Source organism: Typopeltis vanoorti, chromosome 1 (assembly GCF_054136105.1).
Source record: "Typopeltis vanoorti isolate ZY-2024b chromosome 1, IOZ_Tvanoo_1.0, whole genome shotgun sequence".
NCBI lineage: Eukaryota > Metazoa > Arthropoda > Arachnida > Uropygi > Thelyphonidae > Typopeltis > Typopeltis vanoorti.
Genome location: NC_143549.1, coordinates 166,095,496 through 166,115,126, shown reverse-complemented (window position 1 = coordinate 166,115,126; position 19,631 = coordinate 166,095,496). Strand labels below are relative to the sequence as shown.

The 19,631-nt window shown below is 37.5% G+C and overlaps 1 protein-coding gene across 1 annotated transcript in view; it reads right to left on the bottom strand.

The window, feature by feature from the left end:
- Positions 1-19,631, bottom strand: part of LOC150110612 (uncharacterized) — a 114,338-nt gene that overhangs the window by 7,214 nt on the left and 87,493 nt on the right. The window contains exon 5 of the mRNA XM_090395195.1: positions 17,251-17,329. Within this exon, the coding sequence (XP_090251321.1) occupies positions 17,251-17,329 (79 nt within the window). The remainder of the gene's footprint in view (positions 1-17,250; positions 17,330-19,631) is intronic.

Below are 19,631 nucleotides of genomic sequence, written 5' to 3'. Positions count from 1 at the left end.
AGAGGACATAGGTCATCACTTATCATAAGCAGCACCCCACCACCACGCTTTCCCCTCCTATCCTGACGAAAAATGCTATACCCAGCGACTTCTATTCCTGTTTTTATATCCTCTTCTGTCAACCACGTCTCAGTGATCGCAATAATTTTTGGCCAGGCTGATGCTATCTGCGCCACCAATTCCTCTCCCTTATTCCGGAGATGTTCCATATAGAGACAGGGGGGGGGGGGATCTTCTAAAAATGATGCAAAAGCAGTGTAGGTGTTTTGCAGACTAGCCTCCTCCAATAAATTTTGGGGCTCCAATGAGGTGTCACATAATAATAAATTTGCCAGCTTGGTGTAATCAAATAGTTGGCATATCCGATCTCCAATCAACAGGCTATGGATTTGAATTCCACCGTGGGTAAGGACTCTTATTGTCTTTAGGTAGCATATGAATTTTATTACACAGTGCGAGACCACCACTACTCTGCTTATTGGGAGCCTGAAGAGGCTTGAACAAGTTCCATGTTTGGTTTCTAGAGCAGTTTCTGGACTATATAAAAAATAAAATAAAAACACAAAAATAGAAAATAGAATATTTTATATATATTTGAAGGGAAGGTGAGATGCAACAAAATATCAAAATCTAGTCAGTCATTTACTCAGATATTATTACACTTTAAATAAATCTTTAGATTTATTTAAAGTGAGATCTATTCCTAAACAAGTATTTGGGGATAGATCTAACTAAGTTGAATAACCATTACAAATTTGGTATAAAAAAATCAGCAATAAAAATAGGAAAACTACAAAAACAGGCAAGAATATGGGAATATTAACTGCATTCTCAATGATAATGCAGTTAATATACAGCTATATAACAAAATAAAATATTTCAGCTGCTCAGGTATGTTATTTAGTGAAAAATTAAGAAAAAATATTAATATGAAAACAGATAACAAGGAAACAAGCAAAGCGAGTATGGTGGGGTGCTAATGAATAAATTTAATTAGCAATATACATGGCAGTTTTAAATTAATTTTAACTTGCAGATCTGAAGGTTGCCTTTGAAATATAATGGCTGATAGAGTAGATTTTCACATACATGAATTCTGAGGAAGAAAAAAAAAATTTTTTTTTTTTTGGGGAGGGGGGGATAAACAGGTGGCAGAATCATATTAAAAATGAAAATATTATAAAGGAACTTAACACTTCTAGTGAGAATAATAAGTAATCCTCTAAAACTAACATTTTAGGTGATATGATCATTTGAAAGGGAAAGGAACAAACAAGTATGCTTGATGGCAGAATATCCAGAGGAAGGCTAAGATTTTTCATGGATTAATGCAGTTAGCAGTGTTGAAATAATAATTATTATTATTGTTATTCAGGCCTCCATGAAGTCAGAAGACTCATCATGGGAGGTCATTCTTAGGAAATACGACGTCTATCATACCACTCCTCGAACTCATTGACCATTCTTGCTCTAACCACTCTTCCAGGCAATGTATTCCACAGTTCAACCACCCTCCAATGCAAAGAAGCCACTCCTCACCCTCTTTCATAACTTCTAGGGATAGTCCCCTTGTTATTACTCGTTCCCGTTGTTCCACCAAGCGAAAGAACTGCCTCTCAACAGTTTAAAAGTCTTGATCATATCACCTCTCCTTCTATCCACCAAACTCTGCAGTCCACATTCCCTCAGTTGATCCTTATAACAGACCATCTTTGTTATCTGCCTTTGTATCCTTTCCACAGTTAATTTATCCTCTTCAAATCCTGGGGATCAAATTTGAGAATAGTAGTCTAAGTGTGGACTGATCAGGATCTTTCTTATACAACAGAATGATAACTTATCTCTGCAGGTCAGTGTCCTTCTCAGTATTGCAGCAATCCTCTGGGTTACATCACCACCTTTGCAAAATGCTCCCTGAATTTCAGTTTTCTATCAATTATCACCCCCAGATCTCGTCTCCCCTACTTCCTCCAGTATAGCTCCTCCAATTGAGTATGCATCCTCCCATTGATGGATCCTAAGACTTTACATTTTGCTGCATTAAACCAATACCCCCGACTCATTTGCCCATCTGTTAGTTTCTTCAAATCCTCTTGCAGGGCTGCCACATCTGCACTATTACTGATAACCCTTCCTAGCTTCACATCATCTGCAAACAACTGAATATCCCCTTGCAATCCATTGATATAAAGGTTGAACAATACAGGTCCCAGATGAAAAGCCAAATGGCTATTTTTTTCTGGAGAGGTTGATAAGTTAAGGGGATAAAAATCCCTTATTGGTGTGGCACTACCAAGTGGTCACTTACGCTTGGATCCGCCGACAGTTTGTCGGCATGAAACGTTCAGATCATAGTTTTCAATCTTAGTTTCGCTTACTGGCTGAAAAACAATAAGGGATTTTTATCCCCTTAACTTATCAACCTCGCCAGAAAAAAATAGCCATTTGGCTTATCATCTTAGTTATAATATGTTATAATATAATATAGTGACACACCTTTCTGGCAATCGTATAACGAAAGTATGTAAGTTCTTTTCACTTAAACTCTGATATTCTAGGTCTAGCTACTCACTGATGAGACCTCAAAAAAAGATTGAAACCGGTCTGGGTAGTGACCTCTCCTCATAATGTAAAACAGTACTACATCTCCTAGGAGCTGTGTGTTTTTACATTAAGAGAAAATATCAAGAATAGTGAGGGCGCTTGCTCCACCTTTGCAACGAGTTGCCCTGGTGTGGCACTACCAAGTGGTCACTTACGCTTGGATCCACCGACAGTTCATCGGCATGAAACGTTCAGATCGTAGTTTTCGATCTTAGTTTCGCTTACTGGCTGAAAAACAATAAGGGATTTTTATCCACTTAACTTAATACAGGTCCCAGTACTGAGCCCTGTGGAACCCCACTTATAACCTTCTGCTTCCTTGATATTGCCCCACTATACACAACTCTCTGATACCTATCAGACAGCCCATCCTGAATCAATTTGACTAACCCAACATTTAATCCATGTGCTGCAACTTAAATATCAGCTTATCATGTGGCATCCTGTCAAATGCCTTTGCAAAATCCCAAAAAAATGTCAGTATATGCCTTTTCCCTCATCGACTGCTCTTGTAACTTTATTATAAAAGGCAATCATGTTACTAAAGCAAGAGCACCCCTTAACAAATCCATGCTGATTCTCACAGATAACACTACACTCATCTACCCAACACTGTATATAGTCCCTCACTAATTTCTCCAAGACTTTAACAACTACTGATGACACACAAACTAGCCTATAATTAGACACTTACAGTCTGCTACTGCTCTTGTGCAGCAGCACTATCTTACCTTCTCCATTCCTTGGGTACCTTTCCCGCAGCCAGGCTTTTATTGAAGAGCCAGGTCAACTGAGCAGTCAGTTCTTTAACACATTCTCTCAAAACCTGTGGTGAAATACCTTCCAGTCCCATAGCTTTACTGATATCCAGAATACTCAGTATTTGGAATATATTCTCCTCTTGCACCTCTAAACCTGCCCTATCCCTCTAGTATTAAAACCTTCTCCAGGATGAAATACTCCAATAAAGTACTCATTGAACAACTCCACTATGTTCTCTGCATCAGTCACTATTCCCTTTTTTATCCCGCAATGTCATTTTTCCACAATCATTTCTCCTCTTACTGGCCGCATAGCTAAAAAATTCCTTGCTATTTTCTTTGGATTGCCAATCTCTTCTCAAATTCCAGTTTTGCCTTTCTCACCATAATAGTCACTCTCTTGGCCTGCGTCTTATATTCTTCGTGTATCTGCCCTCCACTTCTCTCTCTCTTTATATCTCTTCCATAATCTCGTTTTCAACTATAGTTCCTGTTTGATATTGTTTGTCATCCACTTTACACCAAATTGTGTCCATTTCTTCACTCGTGGAATACAGCTTACTATTGCTGCTAGCAAATATTCCTTCACAATTTCCCAAGCACTAATGACATCCTGGCCTTTCAATTCGGAGCTACATGGAACTTCCCCTAGTTGATACCTAAGACTATTATAATCACATGCCTTATAATTCCACATATGTTCCCTTTTCTTTGATACACCTGCATGTCTATTCATCTTCCAAGTCAAAATCACATGGTCACTCTCTCCAACTGGTGGGAGAGATGTCATCTCACTTATTATCAGCTCTTCTGATGTTATGACCAAATCCAAAACTCTTGATCCTCTTATTCCCTCTATTACATGTTGCCTAAGGCATTGTCCCTCAAGAATTTTAGAAATTCCATCCCCTTATTACTACATGCATTTTCCTCTTCCCAGCTTATACTGTTGTAGTTAAAATCTCCCATAACAATCATTCTTCTTGCACTTGCCAAGTGCAACTGCCTAAACATCTCCTGCTCCCCACCCTCTGTGCTCCTTAGTTTGTAGCAATACCCCACTAAATATCCTGTCTTGGCCACTTCTACTTCACACCATATGCTTTCAAAACCATTAGTGTCACTGCCTTCTAAAGCCTCCACTCTTAGAGGTTATAAGCCAACTTATCATAGGCAGTACTCCACCACCACGCTTTCCTTTCCTATCCTGCTGAAAAATGCTGTATCCTGCTACTTCAATTCCAATTATTACATCATCCTCCATCAACCAAAGATTATTGGGATCTCTGATCCCAATAATCTTTGGCCAGGCTGATGCTATCAGCACTACCAATTCATCTCCTTTATTTCAGATACTCCTGGCATTAGTATAAAGCATTAAAATGTCACTGCTTCTATACCTATCATTATACCCTCTCGAACCAACTGGATTCAGTGTTACCTGATGCCCCCCCCCCCTCAAGCATTCCCACATAAAGAGGCCACCCCTGCTACCATCCACCCTGGGAATTCTAGTTTCCCCTGCATTGACACACTGACCTGTTCAGAAAACAGCAATCTCTCCAGATGCCTTCATCCTTCCTCATTCAAATGCAAGTGGTCTCTCACATGCAGTTCCCTTCTGTCCTCAAATGCCCTCCAAGCATCCACATATTCCAATCCTCTCTTCTGGCTATTATGCTATTCAGTATTACTGCTCTTCTGCTCAGCTCGTCACTATCATACCTGGGCAACACACACACACACACACACACACACACACACACACACACACACACACACACACACACACACACACACACACACACACACACACACACACACACACACACAATCTTTCCTCTCCACGTTTTCTTTTGCATAACCTCAAGCAAGAATCTCAGATCTCTCACTGCCCGATTTACATTGCCTCCTAAGTCATTCATGCCCATCATCATCATCCTTTCACCTCTCTTAATTGCCATAGACACACTTTCTATTGTCCCACCAGGCAAACACTCCTCTGGCATCCTATCTTGCACACCACAGATCATCGAGTTCTCCATACATCATACCTCTTACACTCTGTTCCTTGATTACTCACTCTCTCTCTCTCTCTCTCCTCTAACCCTTTCTCTCTGTGTTCCCCTACTTACCTGCTGTCCTGGCATCATTCTATCCCTGGTTCCAGCACTTCCTCACATTCTTCTCATTTCCTTTCTCTGAATGTTTCCATTTCCCCCCCCCCTCTTCCATCATTCTCATTCCTCTCTTCTACTGCTATTCTCTCCTAGCATTCCCATACCTCTCTCTCATTCCATCTCTCCTACTGTTTCTATTCTCTCCTTTTCTATCATTCCCAAAACTCTCTCACTCCTACTCTGATTCGCCTCGCATTCATCTCTTCCATTCTCCTAATCTCATCTTTCATACTTCTCATCTCGTTCACAAGACATTCCTCTTTCAGCTCATCTATCCCTCTCTACAAGTTAGTTCACTCTTACTCGCCATTCATTCTCCCAATCAAGACCATCTCCGAAAACTTCACAGTCGTTCAAGCCTTCCACATGTCTGACTCTTATTTTCTCATTCATATTTCACTTGTCATTCTGTCCTATCATGCTACTCATCTCCCAACATTCATTTCCCGGATGGGAAATGAATGTTGGGAGATGAGAGAGAAAATTGCTGATTGACAGGAAGCTAACAATAACATAACTGCGTTGATTATAGTGCCCTGAAAATCCCTTAAGGGATTTCTTAAGGAATATTTTAAGATGAATCCTAAAATATTTTAATGTACATCTATTCCATTATTCTAATTACTTTGTTTTATGTACCTATAACAAATCTAATTATAATAAATATGGATATTAAACTTATCTTTAAACATCTCAGGGACTCATACCTAGTGAGTATGGGAATGCCAGTCTAAAGGAACCTGATACTAAACCATACTTTCTTTCAAACAACAGAATGAAAAGGACCAACCTATCATCTGTAGGTTGGTCCCTACTCTTCTGACTTCTCTTTCTTTCCACTTCATTTTTTCCTTCATAAGATATTATAGTAATCAAGGGATGAATTATTCCTATACTTCTGAATTTAGTACACTAAGCACTGGGAGTCTGCCTTCTCCCTGAGTACTTGTCCCACCTTAACTATGGACACTAACTGGTTCTTGGGGCCCAATTACAGTACCATCCCCAATGATTAATTATGGTAGGTCAGAGATATATGGAGAATTTGCCATGTGATCTGACTGGTCCTCAGTGCTGTCCAGGGATATCTCAGTCAAGTGAGAAATTGATTACTGCGGAAACAAAAGAAGTTATAAAAGATATAAACAAAGTGGTACATAAAATTAGTACATGGAATGTGAGAGAATTGAATCAACCTGGAAAAGTAGAAAATGTGTATAGAGAAAGAGAACAACTGGACATTAAAATAATCAAATTTAAACAAGCAAATTTAAAAAACCATGGATGGCTGAAGAGATCCTCCCTGCTTCCAACAATCTCTGACAGACTGTCATGTCAGAAACATTAATCCCACTAGTTGCCAAGTCTCTAAGTCTACAGAAGACAATCTTGGATTCATTTTGGTTTTCCTAACTAGTAAACGATCTTGAGCACAGTTTTCCTTTTTTTGCCCATATTTTTCTAAAACCTCTTTAAAATTGAATTAACAGTACCCAAACCAACACCACACTCACTGGCAATTTGTGTTTTAGTCATGGATGTGTGCTGAGAAAGAGTACATATTCCTACATTACGAAAATTATGGATACAACTACCATGTTGGAGTAAAACTTTAGCTTAATATAAACCAAAATATACACTCAACGTTTTGACCTTCACGTTAAGGTCATCTTCTGGAGTATATGTGTATACGTAAACTATGGTATCTCACAAAATATACACTCAACATTTCGACCTTCACATTAAGGTCATCTTCTGGAGCATATGTATACTCCAGAAGATGGCCTTATTGTGAAGGTCGAAATGTCGAGTGTATATTTTGGTTTATATTAAACTAAAGTTTTACTCTAACATGGTAGTTGTATCCATAATTTTCGTAACGTATTCTGATCACCGTGCAAGCATGAAAGAAAGGAAGTGCATATTTCCGAATGCTTTCTTGGAGATGTATCCATTTTACAGCTACAAAAAATGAATAAAATATTACAAATGTCAACCTTCTTTACACTATTAATAAACATAAACGAAGCACTCAACCAAAATAGTGAACTAAAACCAAAATTATAGTGAACTGAAACAAAAACTTGATAAAATTAACTTGTTTGTTACCATACTTAAGAAGAGACTTATCTTTTCCTCACATATGTATCGACATATTGCAGACTCTTCTGCAAGTCATATACAAGTAAATTTCAACCGTCATCTATCAACTGATTTGCAGATACAATATTTTTTTAAATAATATTCATCATTTGCTGATATGTATCCTTTAATGTACCTGATACTATGATAGTACGATATAATTACCCATATGAAGCAGTATGATCATTCTCTGATAATTATGTTTATTTCATTATTAGTTTCCTCAACAATTTTCTTCTATATCATAATGCAGGGTGTCCACATTGGACCTCATTAATTTCAACATGTTACTACTACTTAAGCATATACAAATGAGAAGGAACACACACACACCAAGTGTAAAAAAATACTGCATGAAACATGCAAAGTCCCTGGAATGTTTGAACAACCCAAACCTTACATATTTCCACAGTTCAATTTTTTACAGTTCTTTGAAACTAGGGAGGTCCAATGTGGACACCTTGTACTATTTATTTGTCAGATCTCTAATGTCATATCTTATATTTGTCTTCGAGATACTTCTAATATCTTTATTTTTAATATGATTATGCTGCTGATACCATTTGTTCACTCTGCAAATTTTCTTCACGACTGTCATACTTGTCTCCAATCTTCAATCAACAGTTTTATTATGATTATGAAGTTCATCACAGCAGATGATAAATAACAGTGGAAATAGTATGCATCCTTATCTTACACCTGATTCAACATCAAACCATCTTCCCATACATTCTTCAATTATAACTGCTGACTTACAGCCAACATAACTGTCTTATTTTAAAGATTTCTCTTGGTCTATCATAGGCCTTTTCTAAATCTGCAAAATTTAAATATAGAGCCTTGTTACATTCCAATGATTTTTTATTTCTTTTCAAACAAAAATTTGGTCCTAATAATTATTAGAATGAATCCAGCTTGTCCTTTTGCAAATTTCTTTTTCACTTTTTTTTTTTTTAGCCTCTTCTCAATTATGTTTGAATAAATCTTATTAAGAACATTCAGTGGAGAATCAGTGGAGAAATTTCTTTTGGAATTCTTTTATTTCTTTACTTTTATTTCCCTTTTTAATACCACAAAAGTACTACTCCTGGAATTTGGCCTTCTGATCAGGGTAGACAGTAGAACTTTTATATCTCCACATTTGAGCAGTTCTGATGAAATGTCATCTACTTCAGATGCTTCTGAACATTTCAGATTTAGACAGCTTTTTCAACCCACAAAAATTAAATGCACTTATGATTATATTCCACCTAAATATTAGAGTGAGAGTGAGAAAGTGAAAATCATCAGTATTTTAGCTTGATATGATAAAAATGAATTAGGAAGAAGGGTTATGATGGCAAACAATTTGACGCATCGGCAGTGTAGAAGGAATGGATGCGAGTTTTTGGATATGTAGAGTGAGTCTGTATAAGAGGGACAGCCTACACCTGAATGCGTTTGATATCAGGAGTCTAGAAAAACTAATAATTGATATGAGACTTAACAAAGAGAGTCAGGGAAACTAAATTATAAAGGGAAGAATGGTGAGAATGCAAGTGTAAGAGCGACAATGTTATATAACTGTGTTAATGATGAGAATGGGCTTTGTCATGAAATGTTGAAGAGGAGAGAATGATTTCAATTTTGTGTTCATCTGGTTCGGACCCATTAAACATGTGCAAAGATGCCTACTCGTATAATGCACTAGAGAAGAATAGAGATCTGCAAGTTATCCAACTGTGTCATGCAGACTATAGACAAGAGTATACAAAAGAACATGCAGGTAGATTGTCTGCACATGAATGCTAGGAGTATCAGAAACAAAGGGGTAGAGTTTGTTGCCTTAGTCAATATTTGGGACCTCAGATTGTAGGCATTAGTGGGACTTGGCTATCAGACAAACATAAGGTATGACATTAGTGTAAAGGGTACAACAGTATTTTTTAGGAAGGATGGAGAGAATAGGAGGAGGGATGCATGCTGCTAATGACATTGAATGACTTGAATCCAGTTAGAGTTGAGACCTATGATTGTAGTATTTCACGAGGCAGTGAGCTTGAAGCCATCTGGTGTGAGGTGCAACCTAACAAGATCAATTACATAGTGGGATGTTGTTACAGGCCTGGTGGATCGGTTGCTAGTGATGAAGAAATGCATCACCATATAGAAAAGATGAGTGCGAAGAGAGTAATCATAATGGGAGACTAATTATCCAAATATTGATTGGGTAGCAGTAGAATCTTATGAAAAGAATGAAAATTCATTTACTGAGCTGTTTAAACAGACTAGCAGTATGGGCAAAGGTAAATCGCTGCCAGTTTAATGTGGCTAAGTGTAAGGTGATGAGAAGAGATTGAAAGCTGTGTACTACATTGATGGAACTCAACTGCAGGAAACTGATGAGGCCTGGGACTTGAGTGTGATTGTGGACATGGAGTTGAAGTTTAGAGGACATATTGCGAAGGTAACCAAAACAGCACGTTACATTATGTGGTCTGAAGAATATACTACGAAGTAGGGATAGAGAGGCCATTGTTTGGTTTTGTTCCCCTATATAAGGCTTTAATAAGGCCACAACTGGACCACTGAGCATAGATCAGGTCTCCAAGATTCTGTGGGGGATAATGAAATTGTGGAGAAGATCTAGATACAGAGGTAAGTGGCAAAAATTGTGATAGGTCTGTGGAATGCTCCCTATGAGAATAGACTGATCATCTGTAGGCTTCAAAAATTAGTTGATAAGTGAAAAAGATTAGACATGATAGAAGCATTAAGGCAAGTCTTTGAGAAATCTTGGGAATATGCTAAGAATGTCTGCACATGTTTGGTGGACTTGGAGAAGGCATATGACCGGGTTCTTTGGGATAAGCTTTGGCAAGTAGTACAGGAGTATGGAGTGGATGGCCAACTATTAGCTGCCATCAAGTCCCTGTAAGAATGCCCGGAGTTTTGTGTCAGGGTAAACAGCAGAGTCTGAACCTTTCAGAGTCTCCGTTGCTCTCTGCAAAGGATGTGTTCTGATACCCCTCCTTTTCATAATATTTATAGACTGGATTGATAAGCACAGCCATACAGCAGCGAGTGTGTCAGAATTGGAAGATGAAGCATTGGACGGCTGCTTTTTGCAGATGAGTTTTGCTTAGCTCTTCCACAGATGACTTCCAGTGGACCCTGGATAGGTTTGTGCAGAAACCGGGATGAAGTTAAGTTTGGCCAAAAACATTTGTGGTCTCAAGACAATCATCCCAGTGCACTCTACATGTGAGTGGAGTCCCACTGAGGCAGGTGGAGGTTTAAATACCTTGGGACCATATTCACGAGTGATGGAAAGTGTGACGTAGAGCTAGATACTTGAATCGGCTCAGCAAGCGCAACATTGCAGGAGCTTGGTCGTTCGGTAGTATTGAAGCAGGAGTTAAGCCAGAAGGCAAAGTTGGCTGTCTTCAATACAGTTTATGTCCCCATCCTCACCTATGGTCATGAGAGCTGGGTAATAACCGAAAGAATGTGGACACGAATCCAAGAGACTGAAATGAAGTTCCTTCGAGAGGTTACGGGACTGACAAGACTCGACAGAGTCAGAAGCTCTGCAATTCGGGAAACACTCAATACTCAACCGCTGCTTCTCTGTGTTGAGAGATCACAGTTATGATGGTACAGGCATCTGGTCAGAATGCCACAAGAGAGGCTCCCCCAGCAGCCCTCTTTGCCAAGCCAGGGGGTGGGAGGTCAAGAACTCGCTGGATAGATTACATTCAAAACCTTGGGTGGACAAATCTGGGAGTCCCACCAGAACACCTGAGCTTGGTGATGGAGGATCACGACCATTGGAAGTCCCTCTTGCAGCTGCAGTCCCCACAACCCAATTAGGAAAGCTGGGCCTTGAAGATGGACGACAAAAGCATTTAAATTATTAAAGAGGTTTTATAGGACTGACACTGAAGGCTTTTTTTCATGGCAAGAAGGGAGAGAACAAGGGGTCATCAGTGGAAGTTGTGTAAGAGTGTGATTAGTAAAAGTATTATGACCAGATTTTCTGCTTGAAGGGTGATGAATGGGTAGAATGGGTTACCAGAGATGGTTGTGAGTGTCTCATCAGTGAATGAGTTTATGGAGAGGTATGATAGGTATTGTGTGAATGATGGATCTCCTGACTTTTTTTCATGGCAAGAAGGGAGAGAACAAGGGGTCATCAGTGGAAGTTGTGTAAGAGTGTGATTAGCAAGAGTATTAGGACCAGATTTTTTGCTTGGAGAGTGGTGAATGGGTAGAATGGGTTACCAGAGATGGTTGTGAGTGTCTCATCAGTGAATGAGTTTATGGAGAGGTATGATAGGTATTGTGTGAATGATGGATCTCCTGCAATGTATCTTCTCACTCCATGGAGATAAGTGTGTAATAATAATTTAGACACAAACCCAATCTGTTATTTATCACTGAACTTCAACTGACATCCTCAATTATGGCTTGATTATTATGATTACAGCTTGCCTAAACTTTCCCCCAGTACCCTCACTAATGCTTTCTGTAAGGGGAGAAAATGCAGTTTTGTGAGGTTTGAAATTCCATGCCAAGATTATAGGACCTGGACTATCCTTTGTATGATCTGCTTTGATTCAAGGCTTTCTTCTCATTTTGCTATCTTCATTTTCTGCCTTTATTTCTCTCTTTCTTTCTCTATTTCTGAAGTCAAACACATATGGTTTAATCACCCAAACAGTGATATAATCTTCCTAGGCAGCCCTACTCACAGACCAAAGTAGAATATAAGCAAAATTGTTTTCCCTCAATAATGATTTAACATAAATAGTTAATCTGTCTACTAGAATTCTAGATAATCCTCATCCATTCTCCAGACAACCTGGATCTCATCTTAACTAGCTCTCCCTCCAAATACACCACCATTTGCTTTCTTCTTAGCAATAAGGCACTTAATACACATCTGGCAGATCCCCTTAAGGACCAGCTCCTTCCTCTCTCATTTGTTGGTGTGTATAGAGGTGCCTCATTGCTGCAAGTTGGTCTACTCTGAACAGACTAGAAGATCAGCCACCATCTATCTGCATGAAAGAAAAGAACATAAAAAATATCAGTGGTGAATTCTCCATGCTTGCTATGCAAGCTCATTAATTGAGAAAGAAGCTATTTATTTGTTAATAAATGCATGCATTTATAAGCATTCCATTTAGGCTTTTATTTTTGTAGACAGAAGACATCTTAAACTTGTGCAGCAATAATTGAGCTTTGTGTTGTGTATCGAAGGCTGATGTTTGCTTGTCTAGTCAAAGCTACCTTGGCTTGCTCGGTTGTAGGAGCTTCCAAATCATCACAGCAGCACTGTGATTTCATGCACATGCATAGCCATTTCACATCGTCTCACTCTGTTGCTTAAACCACAGGCCATATGCAGTCAACGTAGCTCTAGCCAGTGAGCTTCAGCAGTCTTTACAAGTGTGCATGTTGCTTGGGAAAATTAAGTTACAACCAACTTTTTATGATGATGTTATCGACCAGTTCATAAAGAAGAACCGTAGGGTAGAATTTGTATTCAAGTAGCTAAATTGAAAAATATAGAATATCATTTGTAAAATAAATGTTGTATTTGTATGCTTAAATGTACATAAATTTCTAAATACATATATAGTTCTAAATGGTCAGTACAAGTAACCCTCGTATGACGCGGTACTTATACAATGCGGTCTACAAGTTTTAGTAACCCTTGTTCAATGCGGTTTTGACAAAAACACAGTCTACAAATTGTAGTAACTCTAACTTTTCATATATTTTTCACCATGCAACTTAAAAATCAAATTTTATCTTCGTTAAATTTGTGGCTGCCCGTACCGTGCAGGTAGTTATAAGTAGTGAATTTATATTAGGGGAAACACCCTTAAGCATGCATGTACATCAATTGTATACTGTATAAGTGTTTATTGTTGAAAATTATCTTTGTTTTCTGACAGAAAAGTGCATTAAAAATCATAAGTGTGTTATCTCAAGCTCAGCACTTTATTTTCTGGTGAGTTACATACATAATTAATATGTAATGCTTTTTTATGTAAAAAAATTATTTTTATAGTAATGGCCACAAATTGCATTGAAAGGGAAAAAATGAATATTGAAAAGAAAATTCGTCTCAAAGAAAAAAAATTAAAATCATGGATCGGTTGAACAATGGAGAAAAACCAGTTGTTGTAAGGACTTTGAATTTAAATGAATCAACAATTCAAACAATCAAACACAATGAACATAAAATCCGAGAAAGTGTTTATTGCTGGATCAACAGTAAGTGCAAAGCTCGTTGCTCGTGTACGCAATTTTCTAAGAGCAAAATGAAGAAATCTCTAATAATTTGGAAAAAAGATGCACTCAAAAGAAAATCCCTTTGGATGGAAATCTTATTAAACAAAAAACTCTCAAAGTTTATAAACATTTATAATGCAGACAGTTGTTCAATGCTGATGAATCCGGGTTATATTGGAAAAAAATGGCGAAATACACCTATATTTCGAAAAATGAAAGATCATCTCCTGGATTCAAAGCTTCCAAAGACAGAATTACTCTACTGTTTTGTAGTAATGCATCAGGTGATTACATGACAAAACTAATGTTTATTAACCGATCCTCAAATCCTCGTGCTCTGAAAGATTAAAATATGCACTTATTTTTATTTTGCCCGAAACATTAATGCATTACGTGCAATGAAGTTTAATTACAATTTGTAATTTTATAATTTTTTAAAATTGTATTTGTGTCATAGTTTATGTGTTTTCTTAACTTACATGAATTACCTCAATTAAATAAAAATATTTTTTTGTTGGATATGTCATTGTTGTTTGTATAGTATTTTAAAATAAAAAAAAAAAACGATTTCGGAACATAACCCTACTTTTTGTATGTGATCTGAGTCTCACATAACGCGATTTATATAACGCGGCATTTCTATGGAACCTAACATCCGCGTTATATAAGGGTTACCTGTAATTCATTATTCCAATAATCAGATTTCAATCACACCTCTCACTCCCTAAATGATGACAAGAGCAAGCGTAAATTTCAAGACCAGCATTCGATCCTGAAAAATACATCTGTAATCATGACTGTGATCAGTTAGGTCTAGCAGACCATACTTCACAGGAGCATGGTCAGTTTCTATGAAGAATCCAATGGGATAAAAACCACACATGTTACATCACAGCAAGTTTAGAAATGAAAGACATTAGAATCAACAGATATCCTCAAAAATCAACCTAATCTGAATAAATATGGATGCAATAAACTTTTCAAAATATTGGAAACAATTCTCCAAGACTTATTACAATTGAGGCCCCAGTAGGTGCCCTATCTAGTTAGAACTCTGGTTAATGTTTTGTCTACAAAGTTGCACCTAGTTTTGTGTTGTGTGTGTTACAATTTTATGCTGTACTCCCAAAAAAATGTCCCTGTGACTAATACAAAATAGTGGAAGAATTAAACATTAGTTTTAATTCTTTTCCAGTGCTGTTTTACTTTATTAAACTTCCAACATGAGTTCCATCCAATCCTAAAGCTTAACACATGGGAGGAATAGCAGCCATAAAATCTTTAAATTAAACTTAAGGTTCTTATCTAAATTTGCTGTTTTAATCCATTTTACTTTCTTAAAAAAATGGATAATATGTAAGCTTATAAAAATATAAATTGGATAACTATAATTTTATCTCTGATGACTTCATTACTAGAGAAATGTTGGAGAGGTAAAAAAAAAAGTTGCTATTTCCCACACTTAGAAATTATTATGCTCAATATCCTTTTCTCTAAAACAAACTGCAGTGTTGTCAACTGGATAATCAAGAGATAAATTTATAGAATTAATATTTAAATTAAGGGGATATAAAATCCCACATTGTTTCAAAACCGAATAAGAAACTCAAAGATTAGAATCAGAGAGTTTCATGCCGAATATAGTAAACTATAAAGTATCGGCGATCACTAGCGTGAGCTAATGCAAGTGACCCTAGTACGTAGTACAATACCGGACAACTCGTTGCAAAGGTGGGGAAAGTTCAGATCGCTATTCTTAGGTATTTTCCATAATGTAAAAACACATTTCCTAGGAAATGTATGCTGTTATTACATTATGGTGGGAGGTCACTACCCAGACCGGTTTCAGCCTTTTTTGAGGCTTCATCAGTGAGTAGGTAGACCAAATTAATACCAAAGTGTATAGCAGAAAGAACTTATATACTCTGCTATACGAGTTTCCAAACAGGTGCAACCATTAAGTTACTTAAATATAAAGAGCTAATAAGCTTCATTTTGGCAATATAAACAATTTTTAAATTAAGGGGATATAAAATCCCACATTGTTTCAAAACCAAATACAGTAAACTATAAAGTATCCTCGATTACTAGCGTGAGCTAATGCAAGTGACCCTAGTACGTAGTACAATACCGGACAACTCATTGCAAAGGTGGGGAAAGTTCAGATCGCTATTCATAGGTATTTTCCATAATGTAAAAACACATTTCCTAGATAAAGTATGCTGTTATTACATTATGGTGGGACGTCACTACCCAGATCGGTTTCAGCCTTTTTTGAGGCTTCATCAGTGAGTAGGTAGACCAAATTAATACCAAAGTGTATAGCGGAAAGAACTTATATACTCTGCTATATGAGTTTCCAAACAGGTGCAACCATTAAGTTACTTAAATATAAAGAACTAATAAGCTTCATTTCGGCGATATAAACAATATTTAAATTAAGGGGATATAAAATCCCACATTGTTTCAAAACCGAATAAGAAACTCAAAGATTGGAATCAGAGAGTTTCATGCCAAATATAGTAAACTATAAAGTATCGGCGATCACTAGCATGAGCTAATGCAAGTGACCTTAGTACATAGTACAATATTGGACAACTCGTTGCAAAGGTGGGGAAAGTTCAGATCGCTATTCTTAGGTATTTTCCATAATGTAAAAACACATTTCCTAGGAAATGTATGCTGTTATTAACATTGTCTGGTACTGTACTACGTACTAGGGTCACTTGCATTAGCTCACGCAAGTGATCGCCGATACTTTATAGTTTACTATATTCGGCATGAAACTCTCTGATTGCAATCTTTGAGTTTCTTATTCGGTTTTGAAACAATGTGGGATTTTATATCCCCTTAATTTAAATATTGTTTATATCGCCGAAATGAAGCTTATTAGTTCTTTATATTTAAGTAACTTAATGGTTGCACCTGTTTGGAAACTCATATAGCAGAGTATATAAGTTCTTTCCGCTATACATTTTGGTATTAATTTGGTCTACCTACTCACTGATGAAGCCTCAAAAAAGGCTGAAACCGATCTGGGTAGTGACGTCCCACCATAATGTAATAACAGCATACTTTATCTAGGAAATGTGTTTTTACATTATGGAAAATACCTATGAATATCGATCTGAACTTTCCCCACCTTTGCAATGAGTTGTCCGGTATTGTACTACATACTAGGGTCACTTGCATTAGCTCACGCTAGTGATCGCCGATACTTTATAGAATTAATGTTTGTTTTGAAATCATGCATATGTGAATAAAAAGAAAATACTTACCATTATTACTGTATCAAAACATACAGGACAAATTATCCCTTCTTTACTTTTTTTTGAATTATCATCAGCAACCATGCTACTATAATAAACATTTAAAAAAAAAGTGTCATCAAACTGCACATTTTAATATACATGATACATGTTACTTAAATAACTCTGAGTGTAGTTTGAAAAGTTCTACTGTATACTCCTGTTGCTAAACCAAATATTATGTAATAAAATATATTCACAGGCCTTCAAATACAGTCTATTTCTACCTTACTGCTTCTCATCATTTGGTTAAGTATTATATTTCTGTCAAACCCATTATCAAACCACCATCAAACTCCATTGTTGGTGTGGATTGATAAATCAGGTAACATCAGCAGACACTTAAATGGTAACGAAGTGGTTCATTTCCCATGGCATGGTTTTTTTTTTCAAGTTAGGAAACAGATCAGTGTGGAGGACTGATGTCAGGACTTCAGATGGCTAAGGAAGCATTTGCCACCCATACTTTTCTATAAGAAATCTTGCAGAAATGCTTCATATTTTAAAAAGACATTGACTTTTTTTCATCTCATTTTGCACTGACATACTTCTTCCAGCAGACTGCTAACCATAAGTCAGAGGCATAGCTAGGGAGAGACAGGGGGGGGGGGGCAGCACTTTGAACCTTTTTGAACTTTTGCAGTTAATTCTAAAATACAGTCTCGAGAACTCATTTCCAAATATTGTAATACTACTGCTAATTTTTCTCACAATTGCTGTAGGTGTTGCTAGTTGTGAGAGGAGTTTTTCTAAATAAAATGGATTAAGAAGTACCTACATTATTATGAAATAGACTTCGCCAATATCATCGACGATTTTGCTAACAGAAAAGCAAGAAAAATAACATTCTGGAATGTTGAAATTAAAGTTTTACTTCAAAAATAAACATAGTGTTTTAATTTATTTCCTTATACGTCGTTTTGACTTTTTTATTACTATTATTACGGGCAACTCCAGGGAGTCATTAGACTCATCGAGGGAGGCCCCAAATCATATTCATCACAACTATTTGACATTCATACAGTACCTATCATACCTCGCCTTAAACTCATTCACTGTCACAGCATCCACCACAGACTCAGGGAGCGCATTCCACTCATTCACTACTCTAAAAGTAAAGAACCCAGCTCTAACAACTTTACTAACCACACTTTTGCCCAGTTTCCATGGATGTCCCCTAGTCCTCCCACAACCAGCCCTGTTCTCAAAAATATCTTCTGAATTAATTTTATAGAAACCCTTCAGTAATTTGAATGTCTCAATCATATCTCCCCTCCTCCGCCTATCAACCAATTTTTGCAACCCACAAATCCTCAACCTGTTCTCATACGGTTCATTCCACAGACCTGCTATCATCTTGGTCACTCGCCTCTGGATCCTCTCCACCTCCTCCCCATCAAGAAGAAACCTAGGTGACCAAATCTGAGCACAGTAGTCTAGATGGGGTCTTATCAAGGCTCGATACAGAGGAACAATAACCTGCTTGTCAACGTATTCTTCAGCAACCAAGTGATTTGATGAGCTGATTTGGCCACTTTTGCAATGTGTCCCCTAAATTTCAATTCCTTATCTACCAACACTCCTAAATCTCGTGCCTCATCAATTTCCTGGAGCACGGTTCCACCAATGCAGTAAACTGCCTCCAATCTTTTCACCCCAAAATGCAAAACCTTACATTTTGCCACATTAAACTGACATCCATTCTCCTTAGCCCAGACCTCCAATCTATCCAAATCATCCTGCAAAAATTTGACGTCATCTGCATTCACTATTGCCCTACCCAACTTCGCATCATCCGCAAACAAATGAACTGTTCCTCTCAGATCCTTTCCTATATCATTTATGAACCAATTAAACAGCAGTGGTCCAAGAACAGATCCTTGTGGCACACCACTAGTCACAGGCCGTCTTGTGGACTCTACTCCTGAGTAAACCACTCTCTGATATCTCTCCGTCAACCACCCTCCTATCCATCTCACCAACCCTATGTCCATCCCCATATGCCCCAATTTACTGATTAGAATTCCATGTGGTATCCTGTCAAAGGCCTTGGCAAGGTCCAGTAGAATCACCGTAAACCCATTACCCTTATCCAGTTCAGCCGTCACTGTGTTATAATATGTGAGCAAGTTACTGAGGCATGACCTACCCTTCACAAAACCATGCTGTCCCCGATACAGTATCCCATTTTCTTCTATCCAATCTTGTATTTTCCTCTTGACTATTTTCTCTAAGACCTTGATAATGACTTTTCTTCAGTCTATCCCTGTTCTGCATTTATTACATACCTGTTAGCTGTGTTAGTATGTATGTATTCTGAATTCTAAAATTTGTTTCGGTCTTTCGCATTC